Source organism: the organism of the source record quoted next, unplaced genomic scaffold (assembly GCF_019419815.1).
Source record: "Pyrus x bretschneideri cultivar Hongxiangsu unplaced genomic scaffold, Pyrus_bretschneideri_v1 Contig3, whole genome shotgun sequence".
NCBI lineage: Eukaryota > Viridiplantae > Streptophyta > Magnoliopsida > Rosales > Rosaceae > Pyrus > Pyrus x bretschneideri.
Genome location: NW_025999612.1, coordinates 12,238,933 through 12,250,224, shown reverse-complemented (window position 1 = coordinate 12,250,224; position 11,292 = coordinate 12,238,933). Strand labels below are relative to the sequence as shown.

General features: G+C 36.2%; 1 protein-coding gene across 1 annotated transcript; it reads right to left on the bottom strand.

Annotated features, from left to right (window-relative positions):
• Window positions 1–2,705: 2,705 nt before the first annotated feature.
• LOC103938668 (cytochrome P450 CYP736A12) lies at window positions 2,706–6,659 on the bottom strand. The gene is made up of 2 exons (XM_009348700.3): window positions 5,791–6,659; window positions 2,706–3,612 (listed from the first exon to the last, which is right to left on the bottom strand). Exons 1-2 carry the CDS (start codon window positions 6,475–6,477, stop codon window positions 2,776–2,778), a joined length of 1,524 nt encoding a protein of 507 aa, XP_009346975.2. The 5' UTR covers window positions 6,478–6,659; the 3' UTR covers window positions 2,706–2,775.
• Between the last annotated feature and the right edge of the window lie 4,633 nt (window positions 6,660–11,292).

Here is an 11,292-nt window from a genome sequence, read left to right as displayed (position 1 = left end):
TTCGTTGGACAAATTTGGACGTCGGGAAAGCTTGGTTCGAAGTTGGCCGGTTTTTGAGTTTGAAGACAGGTATGATCGCGTAGTTTTTAGCCTTTAAAAGTAGTCTATCGTGATTCTCCTAGGTCTAAGCTTCATTTTGGTTCAAGAATCATGAAAATTGGTTGAAAAACGAAGGAGAATAGTGAGTTTAAAGTTTTCCCAGTTTTCCGGTGACCGGAGTCCGGCGAGGATAGGCCGGAGAAGAAACAGGAATATTCTGTTAATTTTAACGGAATATTCCTAACGGCAGTAACGGTATCTTGTTAAGTTTAACGGAATATTCCGGAGTTTTAACGGAATATTCCTAACGGCGTCAATTGACACCGTCAGTGTGCACGGCACGTGGCCGCGCGTGGGGGCGCGTAGGTCCGTGCCTATTTTGGCGCGTGGGGGCGCGTGAGAGGTCCAAAAATTATTTTAAAAATATGGTTGTGATCCTGAGGTTGTGTAGAGCACGTTGGTATATTCATTTGTCCATTTTGAGCAATGTATGAGAAGTTATTTTGAACGGAAGGTTATGTGCTTTAAAGTTAACGTTTTTATAGTTAATTCGCATATAGGTGATTCCTATCCCGAGGACGAGCGTGCACACTCGAGGCAGGGGGGCTACGACCCTTCCACATACCAGTGAGTGGGCTTTTGGTTTTCCGTATATACCTATATACATATAATTCCCAGAAATTAGTATAAATGCTTATTCGTTATATGCCGTTTCTTTTATATAATTGGTGGTTATGCATGATTAGTTGCATCTACGTTTATTTATAAATTCAATTATGTGTATGTATATATATATATATAATGGTGCTGTGGAGGCACAGGTAAGTGCCAGATAAGCGTTATTTCATATATGCAGTTAATGGTGATTAGAGATGCTTAAAGAGCTCATAACCTGCACCCCCGGTGTTAGTGCTCCCGCCCAGAGTAGGGCACAGTCCTTCACGTGTTGTTCACTTCCTGCACCACACGCTCAGCTTGGATCCAAGTTAGGTGCACAGTCCTGTCGTACAAACCACTATAGGTGGTTCCGACTCGTAGGTGACCCGCGATTATTCGCACAGTCTTCACGTGATCGTAGCACTAGAGCGTTTATATGTATCGTACCCAGGCCTGTCGTACAGACCACTATAGGTGGTTCCGACTCGTGAGCAGGTTTAGCTGTTGAGATTGAGATTTAAGCTCTAGATTCAGCCGTACAGGTCACTTTAGGTGACTCCGGCTGCCAGTGATAAGTTTTGACACGGTTTATACCTGAGCCCTTGCATATTATTATGAGGTTTTGAGCATGACGGCATACCTTTGAGCATGATGGCATACCCTTGAGCATATTTGGCATATTTATACCTACGTATATATGTTTATTTTCTGGGAAGTATACAGGTTTTACGGCGAGGGGTTAGAATGTATTTTATGAAATGGTTTTCAAAGAATTTGTTTTTGCCCACTCACGCTTTTGTTTTGCGCCCCTCCAGGTTCTAGTAGCTTAGCGGGTTCGGTGGTTTTCTCAGAGAACGTCCCGGCATTTCTAACAGACACGCACCGATGTAGGGTCACCTTCGGGTGCACTATTGTTGTATCTTTTCTTTGGACTGTTGTAGTCTTTAGGCTCTGAATTCAGCGTCTCACTTTCGCTAGCACTTATTTTATCACATTACATATGCTAGTTTTAAATTATTCGTACTTTTATATTATTTCCTTTAGCTTCCGCACTGTGCACATGGCTACGTCACCTCCACGTGACGGCCAGCATGCCCTGATCTCGGTTGGGGTGTGTCAATAAAGGGGAAAAAGAAAGAAGAATGGTGGGAAGAAGGAAAGAAAGAAATAATGAACGAATGAATGAATTATGAAACCTAAGTGCAAAACCCAAAAGACAAAACAAACTAGGGAAACACGCATAAAGTGATAAACTTAGATAAGTAAGTAAAAAGGGCGCAATTATTGAAATATTAATCTAAACTATCTCTAATTGTATTAGCTTTTTGTAAGATAATTTTAAACATCAATTAAGAGAATGAAAAACGTATAAGATGATTTTAAACATCAATTAAGAGAACGAAAAATGTATTATGGTTAACACTTTTTCGATGTAATTACTTTAATCTTTCCTAGTCTGAGATGGCATAAAAGGAACACAAGTAATGCTACGGAGATTAAATTTTGTAAACTAAATGACATGGAAGTTGATAATTGGATTATCATTTAAACGTTAATAAACGTGTTCATTTCTTATTTGTGACATTTCATTTAGTTTGCAAATTAGTATATAAATTTAGTTTCTTTAGCATTACTCAAAGAATACTATTATAACTACAAGACATTTATTTCAACCCTTTATGAAGGTTGACCGAGTAGGATTTGTAGTCTCCCTTGGAATACTATTATAACTACAAGACATTTATTTCAACCCTTTATGAAGGTTGACCGTGTAGGCGGTACGTAGGTGGGCATGGTGACAAGCAAATTAATTTTTACGGGAGGGAAAATCGAAGAAGCAACCTCAAGTGCAAGGAATAATATTCTTAATCAACTGAGCTACAAGATACTTGTATTAATTCAAATTATACGGTTAATTAATGTTTATTTATGCCTAGACATACTATATATATATATATATATATATATTAAGAGAGTAATACTAGAGAGACTAAATTTGGAGACTAAAATTGTAAACTAAATGATATGTCACCAATATAAATGAGTACGTCTATCAACGCTTGAGTAATAAACCAATCATCAACTTTCATTGTACAGGCGGCACGTCGGCATGGCAAGCAAGTGTTTGGCTTTCGACAACGACAAGCCAAATTTCTCAGTCATGTCCAGGTCTTTAGGTAGCATTCCACTAGGGAGCTCCCAGTTGAAGCAGTGCAACAAGTTTCCCAGAGCAAAACGAACTGTGGTTAACCCTAATTGCATAGCAGGGCACCCTCTTCGACCAGACCCAAATGGTATGAGTTGGAAGTCATGTCCACGTAGGTCAACGTTACTATTCATAAACCTTTCAGGGTAGAATTCTTCCACATTATCTGACCATACACTTGGATCCCTCCCAATGGTCCAAATATTGATAAAGATTCTTGATTTCTTGGGTATGTGATATCCATCAACTGTAATGTCCTCCATGGATTGATGAGGGACTAGTAATGGGGCAACTGGGTGTAGCCTTAAGCTCTCCTTGACCACCATGCTCAAGTAATCCAGCTTTGGCAAATCGCTTTCTTCCACCATTCGATCCATTCCGATCACACTCTGGAGCTCTTCTTGGAGACGTTTCATTACTTTCGGGTGCCTTAAGAGTTCGGCCAGGGTCCAGATAATCGCCGTGGCTGAGGTGTCAAAGGCACCCGCAATCATGTCGAGTAAAATGGCTTTGGCATTTTTTCGCTCGAGCATGTAGACTTCCTCATCGTTGGGCTTTAATGGTTGGTGGATTGATGAAAGCAGCACGTCTACAAAGTCCTTATGATGATTGCCTTGTTCACTTCTGGAACCTTGCTCATGATCCTGAATTATCTTTTCGAGTAGTTGGTCGACAGTCTTGCTAACTCTCTTCATGCGCTTGGTCAATCCCTAAGTGGAAGAAGTAATTAAGATTCCATACAATCAATCAATCATATGTACTTCTAGTCGAGTACTGTAGCCATCATTTTTATGAGACAACGAAATGGACAAGACATGCATGCATATATAAAAGCTATTAAATCTTGTATTTTTGGAGTAACTTTTGGGTGAGGATAGGCACATACGGTGACACTCTCACATGGGTGCAAGGGATCATGTACAACCCTTTTTTCTGAGATGAAAGTAACAATTACATAGAGAAACGTTAGTTTTGTTTAGTTTCATTCCTATATATAATCATGTACATTGAGTTTGATTCCCATAATATTATTGGACTTCTTTTGTCCTTATTTTATGTATTAATCTCTATTTTTCTCTATCAAATGGTTGATCATTTATTGGAATTAAAGTCATTAGTAATTATTAAACTCAATAATCAGAGTCACTCATGTAAAATGCAAATTTTCCGTCCTAGGAGTTTGATTCTTACAAAACTGGACTTAAACTCAATTTTACCCACTGCGTAAGGCCTCAAAATCTATATCTACATATTTACTAGCATTTTATCTTTTGAATTTTTGTAAAATCCTCATTTTCAATGGTAAAATAAAATCCTTATTATTAGTATTACATCCTTTATGAAGGATAAGAGAAAAAAAATACACATACATGTAACATATGGTTTTAAGGGAAGGGATTCTCATTTTTCAGATTAGTTGTGGAGTTTATACTGCATTGAACTTCAACGATATCCAAATTGTCTATTTTCAAGTTGTACCTCTTAAATCATTCTTGCAAAATTAGCCAAATATAAAATGTTTGAGGCATCAACTAATCTAATTGAGCTCCAAGACATTGACGAACATTATGTTATAAGAAACATTAAATTTCATCGTGACAATCAAATGACCAAATGATTTCGGATTGAATTGATTTTTTTGCAAGAATGACCTATGAATAGAGACAAAATATAGACAATTCGTATTATTGAAGTTTGACGTGGAATGAGCTCTACAACTAGTTTTTTTTTTTTTTTTTTTTTTTTTTAAATGGAGATCCTCCCTTAAAGAGCCTGTTGAATATATTTTAAATTTGTATAGTTGATTGCAGAAATTAAGGTTCCTTAAATAATGAATTGTGCATTAAATCCATTGCTATTGTAATGATATCCCGGATGGCATTGGCAACCAAATGGATAAGATAGGGAGCAATTTGTATTTATTACTTTAAGTTGGTCAGAAAGATGTAAAATATTGATTGGAAAATATAAATAAGAACTTATATACATATGTATGTATGTATATTTTTTTATGGTGGACTCCGCTACTCTAAGAGAGAAAATTAAATAAAAGCTCAAATTTACATCTCCCGTTAGCATAGAACTTCCATCTACACATCTTGAAACTATAAAATAAGATATTAATATGTTTTTACATCTCGAATTAGGAGATAGTTTATCGTCGGCAGGCTATGGAATGGACCATACTATATGAATCATATGATTTTGCATTTATAGTTTGCGGATGCTTTGACTTTGTGAGTCATATCACCAGCAAAAAGACGATAAGTGAGCTGGCTAAAGTAAACATATATTCCTCTCAGATTATCAGATTAATTTGTACGAAAGTGAACTAGTTAATGACTGAGTTTGGATATGCTTTTTAAATGACTAAATTGCTTTTGGAAAAAATGTTTTTGGATTCTAAAAGCAATATTTCAAGTGCTTTCTACAAGAAGCACCAATTATATTTGCTTCGTCTAGAAAGCACTTTAAACGTTTTTCCAAGATTTGCTAGCATTTTTATTAACGATTGTTTTTAAAAATAATTTTACCAAATACACTTTCAATCATTTTAAAAACACATTCAAACAAGCTCTGTTTCCCTAAACTATGAATTAATCTCGTTCACTTTATTTGTTGACACTGCTTCTGTTCCTGTTGATGGATCTATTGAAATACGTCATCTAAATAATAGAGTTCAAATCTTTTTAGAGGAGTAGTGCTAAGATCAGTCCGGCATATGTGCGTGCACTTATTTGCAACGCCTCTACTTTGTGTTTGTGCTTAGCAATAGCGTGAGTGCAATGATTCTAAATGCCCATACTTTACAGTGTTCCTAGCATTTCCCTAGTTTTATTATTGATTCATCTAACAAGTTTGGTAGTTAAGAATGAAGGGTAACATACCTGAACATCGAGTGGACTAAGGAATGGCACATAATCACTAATGTTGAAAGCTCCTGTCAAGAATAGGGCTTCCTCAATAATCCCCTTGAGATCAAACATATCATCATTTTTTCTCCCCAACACCATCCTATACGTGATTCCCTCAACAAGCTCACCGACCTTCTCACTAAAATCCACCACCTCGCCCGCCTCCGCAGCTACCTTCAGGGACTGCACTAACAACCCTACCTCCTCTCTTCTTAGCGGAGCAAAACTCTCAATTTTCGAGGGACAAAGAAGTTGAAGCGTGCAAAGTTTCCGAATATGGCGCCAATATGGGCCATATTCGCTAAAGGCCATGGCCTTCGTGCCGTAGGCCATGTACTCAGAGGCTTGGAGTTTGGGGCGGCTAGCGAAAATGGTGTCGTGGGTTTTAAGGAATAGCTTTGCTGTTTTGGGAGATGAGACCACTATGGTTGGTATGGACCCTAGACGCATGGACATTATAGGTCCATATTTTTTTGCCAGGTTTTGGAGGCTACGGTGTGGGAGGTCGCCTAGCATATGAAGATTGCCAATGATTGGCAGTGCCATAGGGCCAGGAGGTAGTGTTCGGCTTTGCCTTGAGGAGGCATTGATTAGGCGGAGGAGAGACCATAGGAATGTAAGGAATACAAGGATGAGGATGGCTATTTCTGGAGGACTCATTTTATATGATTTCTGGGTGAGATTGATAAATGGGACATTAGCCACACACACATATATATATATACATGTGGACTCATTTTGTTTGATACTTATAGAGAGTTCAAGATCCAACAGCTAATTGATATAATACCAAATGCTAGCATGTGAAAAATGAGTTCTTTAACCTCCATTAGGATTGTCTCCATTCCTAATTTCTTTCCCTTTTTCTTTCCTTCTCTCACATTTTTTCCTTTGTCTTTCTCTATCTATAAAGAAGTCAATAAAAGATGTTGACATAGTTTAATTGTAAACCGTTCAAATTGGAGAGAAGGAAAAGGCAGAGAGATAAAGAAGGGATAAAATTCTACTCCCTTTACCCTACGCCTACTTCTGTAATTTTCATGAAATTGAGAGAGAATTTGAATATGGATGGATCAATCCTCATGTGCCATCTTTTTGAAAGTAACATGTCTTGTTCTAGTTGTACATACATGTGTTTTCAACTTGTTGGGGGGGGGGGGGGGGGTTGGGGCGGCGGGGGTGGTGTTTAACTTTTCCACGTGATTCACTTTTTTTTTGTGGGGGGGTTGTGGGGGGATGCACAAGAATTGAATATGGATGGATATGGACAACATGAGGATACATGTGCCATCTTTCGAAAGTAACATGTCTTCTTCTAGTTCTACTTACATGCTGTGTTTTCAACTTTTCCAGGGAGGTGTGGGGCAAAACCAAAAAAAGTAGTCAAACTGCATGCAGGTTAATTTCTGGTGTTTTGGCGAATGAGACAGGATGGTGGCTATTATTCAAGATAACTTACGGAACGTTGTCTGTGTGGTGACTGTACGAAGTTTTACACATAGACCTGTGTAAATGGATTGGCCAGCTTAATTAGTCCTAATATGAATTGTTGTTTGTTGATTTAGAAAAAACCGATTAAAAGCCCTGTGCAACAATTTTTTTTGAAAAATACAATTTGCAAGGACCAGTAAGGCAGCCAGCCCTGAAGGGGGTGCAAGTAGTGCCACAACATAGGGTTCCCAAATCGGAAGGGCCCCTGATTTTTTAAATTTGCATGTATATACGTATATATAGCAGTATGTGTAGAATATTATAAACTTGAGTCTAAGCGCAAGTGGTATTACCGCTTCTTTACATCGGCCTAGGTGATGGGGTTCGAAACTCGTCTCCATTTTTTTTTTTAGTTTATTTTTATTAAATGCATAAGCTTCCACAAAATAATATAAAAATTCCACATAATAACATGAAAATTCAAATCTTGACCCTCTAAATAGTTAAGGAAAAACAATACATCACATTTCCACTTGTTGATTTGTTAAATTTGTTTGTGCTATTATAATTTAAAGAAACTCAAATGAAAACTAAAATTATTTTTTTGAACAAAAAAATAAAAAAAATATTCTTAAGTACTTTTTAAGACCTCCAATTAACTTTCGCATAAGGCCCCTAAAATCTCAGGGTCAGCCCTGCAGTAATTAAGGTATGGAAAAAATATGTCAGTCATCACTAAATAAATAAGGAGGTGGACAACATGTACTTTCTCCAATTGGTTAAATGATTTAACAAGAACAAGACAATCTATATTTTTATTTTATATTATATGCCAAAGTTACATTTAAAAAAAAAAACCTGGTACCTTAATAATTCCATAAGATTACTCACCAGAAATAACGTTACCTACATTTTATTTATCTATTTTTATATGAAATAAATTGCAATAATGGGTTTCTTATTTAAAAAAAAAATTATATATACATAAAAAGATAATCATTTACATTGACTAAATACAAGTATTGTAGCAAGGTCCATATTTGCACTCACATATATCAATTTTACGCAGGTGCAATATAAGATATTTACCCAATTTTCATCTAAAGCGTTACACACAGGCTTTAATTAGTTTTGGCAAAATTCTAAGAAAATTATACAAAACACTATTTTCGAAGAATTTTTTTCCACACCACAAGCTTGTTAAAATTTTTGCCAGACAATGAAAAGAAGTTTGGAAACGATAGTAAAATTTACAACGTTATGATTAAATTATTTATTTTTTTAATAATTATTTAGAGAGGTCATAATTTGGCTCCACATGGTTGCCGATGTGTGGATTTCTCACATATGACCAACTAATTGGGTCTTACGTGAGGGGGCATGTTTAACTATCTGACATTGGACAGAGACAGAGAAAAAAAAAAGAGTTTAAATATTTTAACTCTATTTCAACTAATACTGAGGTCTTTTGTAACAAAATTCCACACTTATCGGCCTAAGCATGTAGTAATTAATAAGTTAAAGACAATATTAGTGTAGTTAGAAGTGGACATTGGCCCATCTCCCAGATACTTTATTCATGTAACAAGTTTGGTAATTAACAATGAAGGGTAACATACCTGAAGATTAGGTGGACTAAGGAAAGGCACACAATCACTAATAGTGGGGAGGCTAGCAAAAATGATGTCGTGGGTTTTGAGGAATAGCTCTGCTGCTTGGGGAGATGAGACCACTATGGTTGATATGAACCCTAGACGCATGGACATTATAGGTCCATATTTTTTTGCCAGGTTTTGGAGGCTGCGGTGTGGGAGGTCGCCTAGCATATGAAGATTACTAATGATTGGCAGTACCCTAGGGCCAGGATGTAGTTTTCGGCTTTGCCTTGAGAAGGCATTGATTAGGGAGAGACCACAGGAAGGTAGGGAATACAAGGATTAGGATGGCTATTTCTGAAGGAATCATTTTTTATTAATTTCTGGGTGACATAGATGGACTCATTTTGTTTAGTACTTATAGAGAGTTCAAGATCCAATGGCTGATTGATGCATTACCAAATGGAGTCAAATCTTGCATGTGAATGAGTTCTTTACCCTAGACTACGATTCTTTCCCCCCTAATCCTCCCCATTTTCCTCCCCTATTCTCACACTTTCATCTTTGTCTTTCTCTCTCTATAAAGAAATCAGTATAAGATGTTGATGTAACTTAATCATAACTATTCAAATAGGATGGGAATGAAGGGGAGAGAGTTTAGAATGACAGAAAATCATACTCCCTTTACCCTAATACATGCAAAACAAAATTTAACCGAATGGTCGCAAAAAAAGAAGAAGAAAACAAAGTTATATGAATTCTTTTATATAAGCAATAATATTTCGATTTGTGCATTTGCAGCTTATGTAGCCACAACCAGCTCTGCAATTTTTATGAAATTGAGAGAGATTTTTGAAGAAGCATAGCGACGTACGTAATGTACAAGAGTTGATTGAATGTGTAGATATGGATTCAAGGAGGATAAGTGTGAGGTAGCAAGGCGTGCCACCTGTTGAAAGTAATACTACATGTCTCACGTTCGCGTAATACAGTATAGGTATATTTCACTTTCATAACAGGGTGGAAAAGGGATGTGATATCCACACAACCCATTGTACTTCGCACACACTTTTTTAATTTTCGATCGTCGGATCAGATGAATTGAAGAAGATCAACGAACATAAATTATCAAGGAGTGTGTGAGAAGTAAAATGAGATGTGTGAATAGCACACCCTGATGAAAAAAATGGTCAAGATAACGTATGAAACATTGTCTGTGTGCTGACTATATGGAGTTTACACATACACTTGTGTAAATGGATCGGCTTAGTTCTAAAATGAATTATTGTTTTTTGATTTAGAAAAACCGATTAAAAAACGTGAGCAACAATTTTGGTGAAAAATGCGATTTGTAAAGCCAGTAAGGAAACCTTAATTAGTATCGTTTCCAAACTTCATTACATTTTTTTAGCAAGAATTTTAACGAGCTTGTGATGTGGAAAAAAATTTCTGTGAAAAAGGTGATTTTGTAAAATTTTCGTAGAATTTTGCCAAAACTAATTAAAGCATGTGTGTAACATTTTCGATGAAACTTGGGTAAATATCTTATATTGCACCTATACAACATTGATATACTTGAGTGATTACAATACTTGCATGTATTTTGTCAATATAAATGATTTTGTTTTTATGTATATATAATTTTTTTTCAATAAGAAACCCAATATTGCAATTTATTTCATATAAAAAAGAAGAATAAAATGTAGGTAACATTGTTTCTAATGAGTTATCTTATGGAGTTATTAAGGTACCGGGTTTTTCTTAAAATGCAACTTTTGGCATATAATACAAAATACAAATTGTTTCGTTCTTGTTAAATCATTTAAACAATTGGAGAAAATACATGTTGTCCACTTTCTTATTTATTTAGTGATGATTGATTTATTTTCTCCATACAAATGTTATAGTTAGAATTATTTTTTTCAAATAACAATATAGAGATCATGACAAAGAGTTAAGGTTAGAATTTGCCTAGAGATGATAGGCGCTAATCATGGAGCGTGGTAGTCTCTCTTAAAATCGCTACTGATTCTTCATTGTAAACAATTAATTAAATTGCAAAGATCAGTAATGGCGTATCTGAGGATCACATAGAACCGTTACTTAAAAGTAAGACCACACAAACTGCTATGCGACATAAACATACACAATAACAACTAAGCCAAGAAGGAAACCACAGTCGACTCATCTCTACAATGACAAAGTAAGGCACACTCATCCCAAGTTCCCAACCATCCACAGCATCACGGGACCATAACTCAATCAAAGTGTATTTGTCGCTAACTCGATCATTAAAAGCGTTTTGACAATACATCTTGGCCATGGGTCCACATATATCCTCGAATCAAGATATAGTTCAACAACATTCATAATTACCATGAGTGAGTGGTCCAGTAGTAAAAAACGGATTGCGAGACTTCCTTTAAATTAAAAATTAGAGGTCTTGGGT